At 52.7% G+C, this 17,508-nt stretch overlaps 2 protein-coding genes across 2 annotated transcripts; one reads left to right on the top strand and one right to left on the bottom strand.

Moving 5' to 3' along the window:
- The first annotated feature begins 4,319 nt into the window (after window positions 1–4,319).
- On the top strand, window positions 4,320–9,653 carry ANKRD53 (ankyrin repeat domain 53). Its single transcript, XM_010829792.1, has 5 exons — window positions 4,320–4,495; window positions 4,777–4,976; window positions 6,205–6,369; window positions 6,715–6,835; window positions 8,382–9,653. The coding sequence occupies exons 1-5, from the start codon at window positions 4,358–4,360 to the stop codon at window positions 9,099–9,101; spliced, it is 1,344 nt and encodes a 447-aa protein (XP_010828094.1). The 5' UTR covers window positions 4,320–4,357; the 3' UTR covers window positions 9,102–9,653.
- An 88-nt stretch (window positions 9,654–9,741) lies between these two features.
- TEX261 (testis expressed 261) lies at window positions 9,742–16,877 on the bottom strand. The gene is made up of 5 exons (XM_010829793.1): window positions 16,531–16,877; window positions 15,250–15,403; window positions 13,415–13,482; window positions 12,614–12,716; window positions 9,742–12,437 (listed from the first exon to the last, which is right to left on the bottom strand). The coding sequence occupies exons 1-5, from the start codon at window positions 16,669–16,671 to the stop codon at window positions 12,322–12,324; spliced, it is 582 nt and encodes a 193-aa protein (XP_010828095.1). The 5' UTR covers window positions 16,672–16,877; the 3' UTR covers window positions 9,742–12,321.
- Between the last annotated feature and the right edge of the window lie 631 nt (window positions 16,878–17,508).

Here is a 17,508-nt window from a genome sequence, read left to right as displayed (position 1 = left end):
CCTTTTTAAAAAATATTTATTTATTTATCTTTGGCTGGACTGGGTCTTTGTTGCTGCACTAGCCTTTCTCTAGTTGCAACAAGCAGGGTAAGCAATGTCTTTGTTTTGTCATCATTTTTAAAGATGGTTTTGCTGGATATAAGATTCTTGGTTGATAGTTTTTCTCTTGCAGTATTTGCATATGTCATCTCACTGTGTTTTGGCCTTATTATTTCGGATGGGAAGTGAGTTGCTTATCTTTGTGGGATCCCCTTGTATGTGGTGAGTCACTTTTCTCTTTGTTGCTTTCAAAATTTTCTTCATGTCTTCAGAATTTTTAGTATGATTGCCTGGGCGAATCTCTTTATGTTTTCCTACTTTCAATTTATTGAGCTTCTTAAATGTGTAGATTAATCTTTTTCAACCATTACTTCTTCAAGTATTTTTTCTGCTCCTCTCACTTTTCTTCCTGGTACTCCCATTATGTGTATGTTGGTGTGCATAATGATGTCCCATATATATATGTATATTTTTGAGGATTTTTCTTCACTCTCTTTTATCTCTGTTCTTGGAATTGCATAATCTCTACTGCTTATCTTCAGGTTTGCTGATTATTTCTTCTGTGAGTTCAGATCTACTCTTGAGAATTTCTAGTAAATTTTTCATTTCAGTTATTGTATTGTTCAATTTCAGGATTTTCATTTTTTTAAATAATTTCTCTTTTCTGATATTCCTTTTTTGATGAGACGTTAGCATACTTACTTTTACTTTTTAGTATGGCTTCCTTTAGTTCTTTGAAGATACTGATAACTGCTTTGAAATCTTGGTTTGTTATATCTGATATCTGTGTTCTTTCACAGACAATTTCTGTTGTATGCTTTTTCCCCCTACTTTTTGTTTATTTGTATGTCTCATAATTTTTTGTTGGAACTGGACTTCTAAAGTAATATATTGTAGCAATTCTGGATACTGATTTTCTCGCCCCTTCCCTGGTGGCTCAGATGGTAAAGAATCTGCCTGCAGTGCAGGAGACCCAGGTTTGATCCCTGGGTCAGGAAGATCCCCTGGAGAAGGGAATGGCTACCCACTCCAGTATTCTTGCCTGGAGAATTCCACAGACAGAGGAGCCTGGCAAGCCACAGTCCATGGGGGTCACAAAGAATCAGACCCGACTGAGCGACTTTCACTCACTCACTCACTTACTCCCCAAGGTTTGTTTGTTGCTGTTTGCTTGCTTATTCCTTTAGTGACTTGGGTGGATTATTTTGGTATTTTCCCCCTCTTTTGAAGCCTCTGATATGCTGCTCAGAGGATGCAGCCCTGGATATATGCACAGTAACTCTAGGATGGCAGTAGTTATAGCAGAACTCTCTGAGCCTGTCTCTTTCCCTGAGCTCTCTGTTAAACTGGCTGCCTCTACTGGCATCATACCCAACTTTTAGGCTCCACTAATTGTCAGCTTATTGCTCTGTTCGTTGCTCTAGGGCATACATTACTCTAGGGTCTGATTCAATTAAACTTGGGTGCCTTTGTGAAGGTAGTTTTTAAAGCCAGTCTTTGAGGTTTCTTCTGACCCCATGAGGGCTCTTCTAGGCTTTCCTTTTCCCTCATTCTCTCTGGTAAACTAGCTGGCCTACAGCTTGTTTTAAATTGCTTATCACCCAAATCTCCATTGCTTTCAGAGCACTCTTAAGTTTGAATGTCCCCATGTTCTGTTTCAAATAAAGTTCGTGATTTTTTTTTTTTTTGGCTGCAGTGTGATGCTTGCCAGATCTTAGTTCCAACCAGGGATGGAACTCATGCCTCCTGCTGTGGAAGCATGGAGCCCTAACCACTGGACAGCCAGGGAATTCCCTGAAGTCAGTGAGTTAGGGAAGAGCTTCAGAGTTCTCAGTTTTTGTGGATTGGGCATAATCTCTGAGTCTCTGTTGTAGAACTGAGGGCAAGGAAAGTGGTTCATCTCCTAGAATAACATCTGGCTTCGTGTGCAGGGTTCTGGGCAGTGATGGTAGCCTTTCATTATGTCCATGGACATTTAGGTTACCTGCAATTCTCTCCCAACACAGAACATCTGCCCCATGAGCATGTAGGCTGGGACAAAGAGATTGATATTCTTAGCCTGCCATGCCTGAAGTCAAGCCTTTGTCCCATCAGTAAGAGCTGGGTGAAGGAAGGGAGCCTCAATCTCGGCTACACTCACCAGGAATTTAGCCTCTACCACTTGGAGCAGAGAAAGGAGGCACTGGTGAGATGCTGGAAGCATGCTTCTTTCAGTGAGATATCCTATATCTCGACTGGGAGCTGAGAGGAAAAAGAGACCCATTCTCTTGGCCATACCCACCTGGATCAGAGCTTCAAGCATTGCTTTGAGATGGGTAGAGAAGAGGGAAGGAGCAGGTTGCTGTTTAAGTGCTACAGACTCTCACTTTCTGGCTGAGATTGAGTAGATTTTCTTGAATAAATTTCTTTATTTGCTGTATGCCCTTAGGAAAATGTCAGAGACTTTGACAATTGGTTTGTAAAATAATCTTCACCGATTCTAGTAGGACAATGGGTCAACAGAGTGCCCCATTCCAGAAGTGAAAGCCAGGCATAGGGATTTAAGATAAACTCACTCCAGCTCTCGGCAGTTCAAGAGACATTGGAATTACATTTTAGATCCCTTATGGGATCATTAAAATTAAGCAGGATACTCAGGTGCTAGCCTGATTAAACCATCTCCCTGGTACTGAAAGCTTCATGTAACTTCCAGTCTCTGAGACACGCAGTGGATAGGTGAGAACACCAGATCAGCTACAGTCTGCTGATCCTTTGGAACTGCTTTGAACTGAAGCAAAGGATTCATTCAAATTTGGCCCATTCCCTGAGAGTACTTGGGAGAACAGATAAGACAATGGGCACACAACTTGGAAATCTGGTGAAAAGACATGACCTGCTCTCTGGAGTTCCTGTCTGGCACAGACTCATCTCCACCCCCACAATGTGATAGGCACTCAGATTCCTGCTTTTCTCTAAATCTGGTCTCAAGATGCAGGCATTCTCTCTCCTACCTCCTGAGGGTGTGTCTTTCAGGCTTCCTTTCTCCCCTTGATGGCAGTGTTTACCCCCACAGCTACAACTGGATACCCAGGGTGCGTGCTGCTGCTGCTGCTAAGTCACATCAGTCGTTTCCGACTCTGTGTGACCCCATAGACGGCAGACCACCAGGTTCCCATCCCTGGGATTCTCCAGGCAAGAATACTGGAGTGGGTTGCCATTTCCTTCTCCAGTGCATGAAAGTGAAAAGTGAAAGTGAAGTCGCTCAGTCGTGTCCGACTCTTAGCGACCCGGTGGACTGTAGCCTACCAGGCTCCTCAGTCCATGGGATTTCCCAGGCAAGAGTACTGGAGTGGGTTGCCATTGCCTTCTCCGAGGGTGCGTGCTAAGTCGCTTCTGTCATGTCCGACTCTTTGCGACCTTGTGCTGTAGCCTGCCAGGCTCCTCTGTCCATGGAATTCTTCAGGCAAGAATACTGGAGAGGGCTTCCATGCCCTCCTCCAGGGGATCTTCCTGACCCAGGGATCGAACTTGCGTCTCTTAAGTCTCCTGCATTGCTGGCAGATTCTTTACCACTGCCACCCGAAAGCCCCGGATATCACAAGTGAAATGGCAGCGCATCCATTATGATGCCGGGCTATGGTTGCGTCATAATTCACGTTTAGTATGTGGACTGACAACGGAAGCTAGTTCATGGTATAAGGCTGAATGAAAAGAGGCAGGAATATGCATACACATAGCGAAATAGATCATGATTTCTGTGGGTAATGGGGTTGTGATTTTTAATATCTTCATTGCCCTTCTGTTTTGTTTTGTTACAATCAGCACTTATTAGTTTTATAATCAGAAACAAAAGCTACTCGTCTTTCCGTGTGGGGTGTTGAGATGCCGAGTCTCCAGGACGCGTGGGCCGTGGGGTGGGGTAACCAACTGGTCGGTGACCCGGCCAGGGAGGCGGGCCGTTCCCGCCCCTCCACCACGCCCCTAGTCCGGGAGTGCCTGCCGGCCTCCGCCCGTAGCGCCAGCTGGCACTTCGTCAGGTGGGCGGCGGCGGCGGCACCCATCAGGCGGCGGTACCTCTCCGGGGACGTACACCTGCAACTGGCAAAGAAGGGCTCAACCACCCGCAAAGAGTCGGCGGTCCGGCGGCGCAGGTGGGCGCGGGCGTGATGTGCGGGCGTCGGGGCGGGGAGGGGAGGGCTCAGGCCGGGCCGGACTGACCTCCCAAGAGGTGCCCGGGGCCCCCGACGACTGTCACTTCCCCATCGCCCTGCCGCCCGGCGCGCCCTGGGCCGGCTTCTAGGCTCACGCCCACCATCCTCCCCCCTCCGGCTCCAGTTCCATGAGTCTAGCCGAGGAGTGGGACCAGAGGGCGATGGGAGGAAGCTACTACCAACTGTTCGCGGCCTCACTGGGCAACCTGGAATGGTTGCGGTTCTGTTTAAACCGGCATCGTGGCGAAATCCTGGCCGATGACAAGGTAAGGCCTTGGAGTGCAGGGGCAGCAACCGAAGTCTTCTCCACCCTACAAAGAGCTCTGCACACAGTGGTTACCTGGCAAGGAGTGACTCTAATTCACCTTCCTACCGTCTGGAGGGCAATTTTGGGGAAGCGAGATAAGGGAGTGGGAAGGGGACCGTGGGATTCCCGGGAGCACAGAGAAGAGGCGAGGGTAATCCCAAGAAATCCTCTCTAGGTTAGGTTGTGGGACCCCCGGCCCAGTCCTGCTCAACCACTTCCTGTCTCCTCTGGCCCCTGCAGGGTTTCACTGCCATCCACTTTGCAGCCCAGAGCGGCAAGCTTGCATGCCTGCAGGTCTTGGTGGAGGAGTACAAGTTTCCCGTAAACCTGCCCACCAACAATGGCCAGACACCTCTGCACCTTGTCATCCATGGTGACAACAAGACCGTGGCCCTCGCCTGCATTCACTATCTGATTAAGCAAGGGGCGGCCCTCAACACGTGAGTCCAGCCTGTGTGGGGAGAGGGGCTGGCAGGCTGGGCAGATAAGAACCCCACTTCCAGGCAGGAAGATTCAAGGAGGAGAGGGAGAGGAGCTGTGGGATACCAGGAACTTGTTCCCACATGAAGCAGTCACGTGGTAGTGGCTGAGAGGCTTTGAAAGAGGGCAGACCTACTTCATGTCCCAGTTTTGCTACCTGCCAGCAGACAGAAAAACCTCAGGCAAATCACTCAAGGCTAAGTCTCAGTGCTCTGGTTCCCAAACCTGTCTGTACACTGGAATCACCTGGGGAGCTTCAAAAATACCAATGCCTGTGTTTCAATCCAAAGGAGTCTGTCATTTAATTGGCCTGGGATGTGGCTCGGGCTTTGAAAGTGCGCAAGAGCCCCAGCTGTTTCTGTTTTGGCAGCAGAGTTTAGGAACTACTGCCTCAGTGTCTTCAACTGAAATTTGGGTAGATGACAATGCCTATCACATGAGACTACTGTAATAATTGAGAAAGTGAATGCATGGCTTAGAGGAGACTGCATTCATTCAAAATATTTATCCAGCATCTAACGTGCTGAGCACTGGGCCAGAATTGAGGAATACGGTGAATGTAACAGCCATGGTCCCTGCCCTCCTAAAGCTGACATACTAATGTAGGCATGGCCAGTCAACTAGCAAACAAATGAACAAAATGACAGAGTGTGGTAAGCAGTTATGAAGAGTGATGGAGCTGTGAGTAAAGGGGACAAGAAGACCTATTTGGGAATGGGCAGTTACCTCTAAGGAGAGGACTGAGAGGAGCTGGCCAGGTGAAGAGCCAGGGAAAATTATTCCAGGCAGAGGTGCAAAGGCCATGTTGGGAGAGAATGGAGCAAGGTCAGAAGACGAAGTTGGGGAGGAAGAGGGCCCTGGTCACACAGGCCTTGTGGGCCAAGGCCAGGCGTGGGGAAGGGGGAGGAGGCCGGGGTGGTTAAAGAGGAGATGAGGTTCATGGTCTCTGCACTCCAGCCAACCCAGCTCTCCTTTTGGTAGGTCCTCATGGTTACATACTCCATAATCAGACTTTAGCTGTTCACTCAATCCAAACCCTCCTTCAACAGTTGAAACTGAGGTACAGAGAGAAAGGACGTGCCAGGGTTACCCAGTGGACTAGTGGCACAGCAGACCTAGGAGCTGGTTTGCCCATCTGATGCCCTTCATCCTTCCTTTCTCCCCTCTTCTCCCTGGCGGGCCCTCCAGTCAGACGTGCAATGGCTCCACACCTCTGCATCTGGCAGCCCGCGAAGGCCTGCTGAGCTGTGTCAAAGTCCTGGTGCAGAAAGGTGCCAACGTCCACGCACAAGATGCCACAGGCTGCAAGCCCATTGACTACTGCAAAATATGGAACCACCGAGTCTGTGCCCGGTGAGGGTGTGAGAACTACCCCCATCTGCCACCCTTCCCCAGGGCCCTCACCCAAGGATGAGTCTGCGGAGGAGAACCCTCTCCAGGATGTTATTCCTGGGGCTCTCCACAGGGCCTCACCCCTGGAGTTTAGCATTACCTCGAGGTCCTAGCCCTTCAGCCGAAAGGTGGTGATCACTTTCCTTTCTCACCACCAGGGAAGTAGTTAGCCAGATGGGGGATGGTCCATCTTGCTCACCTCATCTCTGGTGGCTCCCCCTACCCTCACCCAGGCCCTCAGCAGCAGCCAGTCTTCCCAGCCCAGGGTGAAGCTGAAGGAATGACACACCCCTGCCTTGGCACCAGGTTCTTGAAAGATGCCATGTGGAAACGGGACAAGGAGGACTTTGCCCATGAGATGAGGAAACTGAAGAGGCTCAAGGACCAGCTGGCCCTCATGGAGGAGGACTACCTGACCGAGTATCAAGTAAGGGGTAGGGTGGGCAGGGGCACTGGGCATCAGCTGCGACCCAGGTGTGTGAGCATGACTCCCATATGTGGTTAGTTAGAAGAGTGGCTAGAAGTGGTCCCATCCAGAAAGAGCCTCCCCCCTCCTCTGAGGAGGGAGCTCCAGGAGGGTGCGTGCCAGAGGGATAATGCTGAGGAGTCTATATAGGTTGGTGGCGGTTGGCTATATGAACAATCAGGGAAGAGCTGACCTGGTAGAAGGAACAGACAGCCCTGTGGAGGGGCAAGGGAGCCCATGAGAGTATGGTATACGTCAGGAAGTGCAAATTCAGAATAGATGAGGAATCAGATGTGAGCTGGAGGCTGATAAGCTAGAAACTTGGCAGGGGCCCAGATCAATGTCAGACCTTGACTGGGGCAGAAAAGGAGAGTAAAGGATTTTAATGCTAGGTATAGGTACACAGAATGCAAGAACCAGGAAACTCCAAAAGAAGATGCTGGGACTCCTAAGTGGATCCAGGGGTGGGGAGGGCTTTGGAGCTGCCAAAGTCTGGTATCTCAGCTCTGTTCCAGCTGCATTCCTCTCATTTTCCCTGTCATACCCTCTGTTGGTTCACCCAGTTCTCACAGTCACGTGTGTATCCAGAGGAGGCAAAGCCCATCTGTTCCTGTGTCTCTAAAATTTCCCCGAAGCCCCTTGAAGATTTCTCCTTATCTCTTGTTGGCCTCAATTGGATCACCTGTGCATTCTTGTTCCAATCCCTAGAGGTCAAGGAAAGCCATGTGCTGACTGACTGAAGTCTGGGGCAAGGCTGATGGAATTATGATGATTGGCTTAGCCTAATCGGGGGGCCTACCTCTGGAGCTGGGTCAGTCTCCAAACCACCTGACTGCTTAGCAACAGTCTGGGAATTGAGACAGGGAGGGAGGAAGGGGTGGTTCTGTGACAAGCTGAAGGTTCAGCTCTAGTTGAAGGAGGGACAGAGAGCATCGCCATCCAGTCTGGAGCACCAGCCAACTGTCTCTCTCCCTACCCTGACTGCTCAAGGCCTCCACTTCCAAGAAGCCTGCTCAGATGTGCTCCATCCAGTTGCTGGCCTTCCAGACTTTTCTGCTCTTTCCTTCCAGGGTCAAGGATAAGTTTGTACCACTCATTTGCCTTTGCCCCCCATTAAACCAGAAACTTTTAAGGCAGGCTGGGAACACCTTTATGGGGGATGCAGGAGTCTCAAGCATTTCCATAGGGCAGGGATTGGGCCTCCCCACTCAAGCTAGAGACCTCACCTAGGGCAGAGGCCGAGTCTCCATCTGATTGGAGGTCTCCCCTGTGGGAAAGGCTCTCTGTCGCATGAGCCAGGGGCCCCTCCAGGCAGTATTTTCCTCATCAGAACAAGGGCTCCCACAAGGCAGGGGTTTCTCTCATCAGACTCTGGGCTCGCAAAAGGCAGCAAGGTATCTGCTCAATTAGACCTGAGGTTTCCAGGGCTACAGCCACAGGGCCTGCTTTCACAGAAACACAGGGGGAGCAGCTGTCCAGAAGTATCTTGTGCCTTCTGATGTTGCAGAAGGAGCACCAAATTCTGAGAGAAGCTGACTTCAAGAAGTGGCTCCATCACAAGTTGCTACTCCAAGACCAGTCCCTAATACCCAGCGTTCAGCGAGAGCCCCGTGCTCCACCCCGGGCCACTGCCCTCTCCAAGACCTGCAAGGACGGGGTACTGTGGCCTCCCACGAGCTTCCACCCCTCCCCGGAGGCACGCCTGCAACAGATACAGCAGCCCAATCTGCCCTTGGTGATGTCTGTGCCCACCTACAAGCCGCCCACGATCAGGCGGCCCAAGGTGTGGAATCTTAGCAGCAATCCCACCAGGTCCCCCACCGCCCAGATCGGCTACCCACAGGGCGTCCGCCTGGGCGTGCATCCCGACCCCAGGCCAGAGCGTGACTTCCGCTGCTTCGTGGAGGTGAGGTCCGACGGGCACGGTGGCGCGCACCTGCGCACGGTGGCCGGCCGCCAGGTGGCGCCTGTGCCCCGGCTGCCTTTCGAAGTGGTAATCCGCGAGCTGCACCCTTCGGTGCGGCCCTACAGAATGAAGGTGCCCCAGGACTTCTGCTCTGTCCCTATGGAAGAGGTGCCCCGGAAGCGGCACTTGGGTGACAGCAGCTTCTGGACCGACACGCTGAGCATGAACCTGCGAGAGACATTCGACGAGGCCTTCCTGGCGGCTGTGCGAGCCCATCATGGACTCCCCGCTCTGCCTTCCCCTAAACCACCCCTCCCTTAAACTTACTTTGGTAGCCTCTCCACTGGAGACTGCGCAGTGAAGGCTGAGGTGTGGTGATTCTGTGTGGATGGGGAGGAAGGGGGAGTGCCCACAGGCTGCCCACCCTCAAGCTCAAGGCTGGCAGCCTCCTCCCCCACAGACCCCAGATCCCCTTCTCTCCACAAAGGAATCTCCCCCAGGAGATCCAAGTTAGGGCCGTATCCCAAGGCTCAGAGTGGGGATCCCTCTGTTCTGGGCCCTGGCATTGGAAAAGTGACACCTTGGCATCCCCATCTCCCCCTCCCACCCCAAACAGCGCACCAGGGGTGAAGATTCCAGGAGGAGGGACCACTTTGAAATTCTGCCTCTTGTTCATATTAAGTCCTTCCTGCTGCAGGTTCTAAGCCTCATTCTGCATTTCCAGATCCAGAACAGGAAGGAGGAAGGCTAGAGTGTCACCCTGCCATTGGCTTTCCTGCCACGCTGGTCTTCCTTCATCCCAGTTGCCACTGGGGTCTCTGCAGTTCAGAGAAGCAGAGGCAGTTTCTATATGGAGGACGGAGGGAGGTCCTGTGGCTTCAAGTGGAGACTGAAAGCACCTGTATTTCCTCCAGGAAGCTCCCCTGGATCCCCTGCTAGCCCCTGTACACGTCACTGCAAATCACTCATTAAACAAACATTTATTGAGTACTTTCTATGTGCCAGGTGCCAAGCTAGGCGCTGTTGATACAAAAACTGGACAGTCCCTGCCCTCAAGGAGCTTACAGTCTAGTGGGGAGACAGAGCAGTCAGCAGGCAAGTAAGACCAGAGTCATCTGTGTGGTGTGCTGGAGGGAGACGGGACATTCAGAGTTCCTTGGAGGAAGTGAAGTCTAAGTTGAGAACTGACAGAGAAGGTACCCAGGTGAGTAAAATGAAGGAGAAGCAACGGGGCATTTCTGGATACAGGAGGCTGAAATTCAGAGTGCAAAGTGGCCCGTGAAGAGGCCAGAGAGGCAAGCAGGAACCAAGACTCCACGAGTCTCACGAGCCATGCTAAGGGGTCTGGATTTTTATCCTGAGGGCAGCGGAGAGCCATGGAAGGTTGTAAGCCAGAGAGTGACTGGATCAACTATGCATTAGAAAGACAACTCCAGCTGTGGGATAGAGAAGCCAAAGGAGGCTGTCACAACAATCCAGGTGAAAGCTGATGACCATGGGAGTGGCTCAAATGAAGAGAGGTTAAGAAGGTAAACTTGACAGTTGTTGGATGTCTGGGCAGAAAGAGAAACCAGGTGTCTGGTTGGGCTCCTGAGTGATCTTCGGGCCAAAGCAGGTACCCAAAAAAGGCAGGTATGCAGAAGACAGCAACAAGTGTTGTCTGGGCTACAAGATTTGTCTGCATGCCCAAAGGCAGCAGAACTGTGGTTCAGAGGACCAAAAGGGATGCTGGGGTTGGAGGTCAGCTCTCAATTCCTTGAAGCCATGAGCAGGGACAGGCTCCTCCAGGGAACCCAAGATAGAACTCTGTGCACAGGGCGAGGGGAGGAGCCTGCACTGGCCTGGAAGGGAGCAGAGAGGGAGAACCAGCCACCAAAGGGCTTGGGAAGCTGGCAGTGATGAAACCTGCCCAATGCTGCAGAGATGCAAAAAGAGATGTGAAAAGGGTCCGCTGGACTTAGCACAAGGCTGCTGGCAACCCCTGGAACACAAGCAGTGGAGTGAATGGAGGGGCAAAGCTGCCACTGGTGAGAAAGAGACAGCAAGAGACAGCAAGGCCGGCTGCTGGCCAGCAGTCAGGACACTGGCCTCCAGCCTCCTTGACCTTGTCCTGCCTTGTCTGCATAGGACAGAAGGGCCTGGCCATCTCAGCACCACTGAGAGGAGGCCAAAATGGCTGCTCCTCCCCAGGAAAGGGGAAGGCTGATTATTTTTAAGAGAAAGCCAATACTAAAGCCAAGGAAATGAAGGGCTATGGTGGGACTGGAGGCAGGAGGTAGAAACAAGGTTTTCAAGCACAGAGGTCTCCCAGTGGCTGAACGGTACCATAGGCGTGCTGTCGGTCTCTGCACCTGCCTGCTTTGCTGAGGTACAGGACGTGCCGGTAATGGCTCCCACGGGACTTCATTCCCACACACACTGCTGAGGACTTGGAAGGCACTAGAGTTGGAGTGCAAGGTCGACAAATGCTGCCCTGTGCCCAGGACCTGGCCTGTCTTCTGAGAAGACACTCACCTCCTAGGAGCCACGACCACTCAGAAGAGAGGGCCGGCCCTGTGTGCTCTTAGAGTAACAGACAGCTTCTCCCACCACCAGTTTCTTACACAACAGGCTGTAGTCCAGGCTGCCTGGAAGCCAATTTTTATTGTTTCTCCTCAAGCCCAAGCCAGAAATCAGCCAGAAACCACTCCTCTTCCCTACAACAAGACTTACAAATAGGATATTATACATGTTCTCCTGAAAAATCTAACCCAGTCTCACACTATCCCCTCTCTGCCTCCAGCCTGGCAGTCACAGAGCCCCAGGGGAAAGAAGAGATGGAAGAAGGGAGAAAGGGATTAAGAAAGGTTGCCTCCACTTCCACTCCCCATCCCCCCACCAGGTTCGGCTCCTCATCTCCGTCCCCTTCCCACTATGGGCCACAAGAACGGTCCCTTCGGAAGGGCAAGACCCAAACATGGAAAAAGAGCCCTGGTGCAGCAAAGCCAGTCCGGGTGGGAGGTCTGCAGGAAGAAAGGAAGATGAACTTTCAGGGTATTAAGGCAAACAGTGCCACCTAGAATCTTTATTCAAATGGGAATCAGCACTTGGACAGAATTCACAGTTCAACAGCAAAAACTTGCAAGTGCTAAGTCACAGCCCCTCCCGTGGCCATCTGCCCACTGGCAGTTATCAGTCTGCTCTTCAGCTTCATGGCCCTGGCCCTACCTGCCCGGGCTGAGCCAGAACTCCTGACCGATCACAGGAGGAAGCAGGAGGGCCACAGGGGCTCGGCTTCTGTGCACCCAGGTTCGTGGTAGCCTCCTGCCTAAGCAGGCCCTGACTCCTCCCTGGCAGCCTCTGAGGTCTCAGCCTCCAGCAGTATCAGATCTGACCTGAGCTGAGCCTCCTGAGGAGGGTGGGGATGAGGGCTTCCAGGGGAGTGGAGGGAAGGAGGGCCAGGGCTGGGGGAAGGTGCCGACCAACTCCCGGCCCCCACCCAGTGCGGAGGCCCAGGGGCCTGACTCTCTGGCTCCTGCGCCAGCATCCCCTCCCCAGGGGGTCAGTATATCTTCTGCCGACTGGGTAGGATGGCCTCTTTGATGAATGAGAAGACAACCAGGATCCCTAAGCGTTTGCCCCGCTTGCCTTTGGTGAAGTAATTGGAGACCACGTCATCTGTGGAGACACAGGCAGGGAGATGAGTGTGTGTACGTGTATGCTTGTGTGTGTGTGAACACAGTGCTGCCCACCCAGAATTCAAGTGTCTCTATCACAGGGTGGGCTCTGGCTCCCCCAACAGCTCAGGCCTTGCTGGTGCCCTCCCACCATGACCCTTCCCACCCTCTTCTCACCTCCTGGCTGCATGGTGGAGGGCAGGACGTTCTCCCCAGCCGAGAGCGACACGAAGAACGCAAACGGGATTATCCACAGACAGAAAGTGAAATAGGCCAGGACCTGGCAACAGAGACACTGAGAAGATGATGCTCCCGGAGGTGCCAAGGCCAGTCCAGGAGCAGTCACTGTGTATCTTAGAAAGCTGGTCACGTGCACACTGATGACCCCACATGGGATCTCTGAAGGGGACCAGGGCCCAGGAAGCAGAGACAGGACAGCCCCAGAGACAGGACAGCCCCAGGAGAAGATTCAGTGGGGAAAGGTGGAGACTGAAGATGACCACGATTCAGGCCAAAATCCCTGAATCCTGGTCACCAGGACAAGCAACTCCTCTGAACCGAAGGATATAGATGGAAGGCAAAACCATGACCGACCCGTATCTCCTGGAGAAGTGACCTTGTTCTTCTCCAGGGTTCAAACTAGAGCAGCAGGGTTCAAGGTTGTGGCCCAGCCCTGCCCTGTGAGGTGTGCATCAGACCAGGTCACCCCACGCCCCTTCCTGACCTTAGGATGTCAGGCTGGGTCCTGAGAGACCCAAAGGACTCACTGGGTGACAGCAGTGGCCTTCTTCCTCAGCCAAAGGGTCACTGCTCCTCATACTCACAGCTTTCTAAAATCATCTATATTATTTTTTCTTAATGTGTTATCCCTGAATAGTCTGTTTCAAATCACAGCCAAATACACAAAGAAATCACACAAATCCCCTTTACCCCTGCTGTCTCTGTTAGTAGTCTGAAGACATACTGAAGACTTCTTACCTCTGAGAAAGGATAATATTCCTCTGCAAAAAACTGAAATGCTAGGTAATGATTCACCACCACTAGCCCTGTTGAGGGAATGAAGAGTCAGTCAGTCTCAGGGATGACATAAAACAGACTTTTAGCCTTCACAAGGCCCCGGAGGTCAGAAGCCAAGTCTTGGTCCTGACTTTACACACAACCCAGAGTGCAACGTGGGCCAAGCACGCTACTCTCCAGCACTCAGGTTCCCGTCTGTTAAAACAAAAGAACGAGCCCCCATCTGCCCACTGCCAAGTGTATGAGTTAAATCAGAAGTAGATAAAAAACTCCTTGAATGTTATAAAAATGAGACTTCAGTGCTACACAGCCCAAAGCACCGTGCCAAATGACTTGGTCTAGAGCGGCCCTAAGTCCTGAAGAGAGCTCTGCATGGGCGGTGGGGGAAGAGGAAGTCACGCCGAGCACTCGCTCCTGCGTCCCCTCCAGACAGAGGCGCTCACTCCTCAGGAATAAAGGGCACCATCTGCTGGACGTTTTGCAGTGCAGTCTCAGGGCTCCTCAAAGTTCCGGGGACGCGGGTCTCTCCTTATCCTGCCCCAGGGTAAGGCTGGCTGATCTGAACTCGTATGTTCTGCATCCCCACAAACCTCCTTCATGTGCAGCCAAATTCAGACAGAGGGAGATCCTGGGGACCCGCTGCTCAGACACAGGCGTTCCTGTTGTGGTGAAGTGAAAGGCAGACACCCCTCAAACCCAACACCCCTCAAATACGCCTCGCTGGCAGCAGCACGGGCCCTTCCTCTTTTCTCCTCTTGCCACTCCCCTTCTACAGCAGAGACAACAGCTCTGCCAGGCCTAGCCATGCTCTAGGGCAAGGGCTTGCCGAAGGACAGGATGGTGCCCTACACCCAGAGACCTTCAGAACAACTCTCCCAGGCATCCAGAGGGCAAGTTGAGGAGTGACAACGGGAAGCCAAGGGAGCATGCCATTGTAGGTGGGGGGTGGGGGGTGGAGAGCACCCTCCCACCTAGGAAGAAGCAAGAGGGGCATAGTGTCCAAGGAAGGACACCTCACACCAACCCCCACAAATCTTTCAGTGGAATCAAACCAAGGCACTCAGTCCTGGCTTGAACACCATGCCCTCCTGTGAATGACAGTTTCTTTCCAGGTTCTCTCACAGAAATAGAAAAGTAGCTCTAAGAAACCCCAATTCCATCTGACATCTTGACAAAAGGCTATGATGACCAGTAACAACTGAAGGGAGAAAAGGCAATCCTGGTAACCAGATTCTGTCTAGAACCTTTTCCAGAAATAACTAGAGCATCTATGTGCCGAATGACTTTCCCAAATATCACTAAACAGATGGAGACGCTAAGGTCAGAAACTGGCGGCAGAGCAAAGGCAGGAAGGCCAGGGCCCTCCAGACACATTTGTCTACCCCAAGGCAGCTGTCTGCAGGAGACCCGCAGCCCCACGAAGCTCACCTTAATCACGGCCTACGGCCAGACGACTGGATGAGCGCTGCCTGCAGGCCGGGGGAAGGCTTTGGGCTTTTCCTGGCCAAGTGGTTTCTTAAGGGCTGTAACTACTCAGCCGACCCACTTCTTTTTCCTTCTCGAATCTTTCAAACCCCACCTGCCCCAGGAAAGCCATCCCTCTCTGAGCATCCCAGCCCTCCAAATTCTAGTCACTAGAGCCAGTGTGGGCTCTCGGTTCCTCACATGTGAGAGCCCCAACCGCCAACCAGCCTGATCTCCTGGAGGACCTCAGTGGTTTGCCTCCCTCTTCGGTGCCATAGACGGAGCTGGGCACATCCCACCTCAGCTGTCCCTCCCACTCCGTCCCCTCTCACCGCACGACAGGATGAAGTTAGGCGAGGTCAGCATGATGAAGGGGAAGGTCTGGAGGAGGCCAAAGTAGACAAGGTTGGTGAAGAGGCCAACGCCAATCATGTAGGTGGGGAAGCGCTCAAAAACGTAGAGGCCAATCAGCACAGCTGTGGAGAACTGAACAGCGGAGGCGCACAGTGCAGGGAGCTGCTTCCAGGCAGCCTTCCTGGACTCACTAACCCCTAGCCTACTCAGGGCAACATGCTTCAGTCTTTCCTTGTTTCACAGCCACAGTTCTGCCCTCCCCAACTAGGCTCTCGGCTCCCAAAGGGCAGCACTTTTTAACCCCAGAGGTTGTCTGACAGCACCCCACAGCTTACACTGTGACCCCAGCACACATACATAGATGTGATCAAAGTTCAGATTTCAATCTAGTCTTTTCCATCCCCCCCTTTTTAATGCTGATAATGACCTACTAAATTGATTGCACAACCCAACAATGAATCACACCTGCAGTTTGAAAACCACCATTCTGAAGGACTTACAGTTGTCAGCGCATAACAAATGGCAGGCAGTTAGCTGAATGAAGGACTAACTCCTGTATCAACACCTATGAGCTGGTCCCTGAACCCAGGGCTGAGAGCTATGGTCTTGTTTCCACAACTGACTCCCTACCCCAGGTCATGCCAGAGAGAAAGTGGCTCTGACAGCAAGTGATTTGAGAGGCAGTGGACTCCTCCTGTTCAAATGTGCCTCCAGCCCCTCCCCAGCCTCTCCTGCAGCTGCAGAAACCACCAGCAGTCTCTCCTGTGGCTTTGACACGGATGGCAAGGATTGTATCATCAGGAAGAGAAGCCTTCCATGAGCCCTGAGCAGGGCAGGGCCTGTGCCACGGACGGTGTCTCCCTCTTAGAACAAGTCACTTGGTTCAACAAGTACTCAAAACTGTCCTTAAGGTTCCTCTCAGTTCTAAATGCTGTGAACAGAGCAAGGGGCTAAGACCACTGAAGACAATCAAAGGCAAAGCCATGGTCCTGTCAACACAGAACAGGCACTAGGCTCTCACCTTAAGGAACCGAGAACAAGGCCTGCAGTGAAGCAATGCCACTGGGGAAGGAAGCTCCGGAAGACCTAGGCCCAGGAGAGCAGACCCAGGGGACCAGGTACAGGGCAGGGAGGTGGGGGATGGTACCCTCAGGAAACAGCAAGGTCAGGGGTCTCATCACCCAGGCCAAACTTTCCCCACTTCCTCCTTTTGAGGGAGGTCAAGAGTGAGGGGGATCCTGGGGAAAGCTGTCACTTACCCAGATCATGTATTTTATGATCCTGCTGGTTGCAACTGTGTATTCTTCTATCAATTCGGCCAGGTAATAAAGTCCGGCGGCTGGAGGGGGGAGGAGAGCAAGGCAAACAGGGAGAACATTAGCCAGGGTCACTCCCACCATCCTGATCAGCCCTCTATCTGCAGCTGGGTCCCACCCAACCTTTCATGAGTCCATGAGGTACGGAACAAACCAAACAACCCGGGTGTTACCCTCCCAAGTCACAAGTAAAACTTTGTCAAGGCAACTAAGGAGAGATTTCATAAAAGTGAATGGAAACCTGTATTTGATGCCTCAGCACAAACCTAACCTCTGGCCCATAAAAGGGAATTTCTTTCACTCATCCAATAAATATGCCAGAGGCTGGGCTGAAAGCTGGGCACACTACAAGACAGACAAAGTCCCCTCCCTGACCCAACTGTGAGGGGGGGCCGGGGGGAGAGGTTGAACAGTAATGGAGTCAGACGATCCCAGTGTGACAGGTGCTACTTTAGGGGAAGAACAGGGCGCGGCTGGACCATCAAACCTCATAAGGAGGGCTTCTCGGAGGAGCTGAGACCTCAGCTGGGATCAACAGTAGGAAGGAGGGGAAAGCGTGTCAGAGAGTAGGAAGCACGAAGGGCCAGAGGCGAAAGGCCGGCGGTAGGGGTCGGGAAAAGTTCTGCGCGGCCGGCTCTGCGAGGACGGGCGCGACATTGGTTGGCGGGGCGCGGGCAAGGGGCATCTCAGGCAGCCTCTCCCGGGCACCGCTAGGGTGGACTTTGTGACTCCTGGAAGGACCCGCGGTCAGCTGGGCTGCTGGGGCCAGGAGGAGAAACAGGACCAGGCGGGACAGGAGGGGGGCTGCGAAGGCGGGAGGGCCGGGCGGGGGTCTCGCCGGTCGCCCCGGCGCCCTCGTGATGCGACCCCCGGCGGGCACAGATGCCGGAGCGGGAGCCCGCGCGGGGCCGGGTCGCGCAC

The sequence above is a fragment of the Bison bison genome, unplaced genomic scaffold, assembly GCF_000754665.1.
Source record: "Bison bison bison isolate TAMUID 2011002044 unplaced genomic scaffold, Bison_UMD1.0 scf7180017864508, whole genome shotgun sequence".
Taxonomy (NCBI): domain Eukaryota; kingdom Metazoa; phylum Chordata; class Mammalia; order Artiodactyla; family Bovidae; genus Bison; species Bison bison.
This window is presented reverse-complemented; position numbering and strand designations above follow the sequence as displayed.

What these genes read in the sequence shown, in the direction of transcription:
- TEX261 (XM_010829793.1), bottom strand. Translation starts at nt 16,671, where the DNA reads ATGGTGGGAGTGACCCTGGCTAATGTTCTCCCTGTTTGCCTTGCTCTC. An exon ending in TCATAAAATACATGATCTGG is followed by an intron (nt 15,404 to 16,530) that starts GTAAGTGACAGC and finishes TCCGCTGTTCAG; the next exon opens with TTCTCCACAGCTGTGCTGAT. An exon ending in CTCCACCATGCAGCCAGGAG is followed by an intron (nt 12,438 to 12,613) that starts GTGAGAAGAGGG and finishes GTGTCTCCACAG; the next exon opens with ATGACGTGGTCTCCAATTAC.
- ANKRD53 (XM_010829792.1), top strand. Translation starts at nt 4,358, where the DNA reads ATGAGTCTAGCCGAGGAGTGGGACCAGAGGGCGATGGGAGGAAGCTAC. An exon ending in AACCACCGAGTCTGTGCCCG is followed by an intron (nt 6,370 to 6,714) that starts GTGAGGGTGTGA and finishes CCTTGGCACCAG; the next exon opens with GTTCTTGAAAGATGCCATGT. An exon ending in ACTACCTGACCGAGTATCAA is followed by an intron (nt 6,836 to 8,381) that starts GTAAGGGGTAGG and finishes CTGATGTTGCAG; the next exon opens with AAGGAGCACCAAATTCTGAG.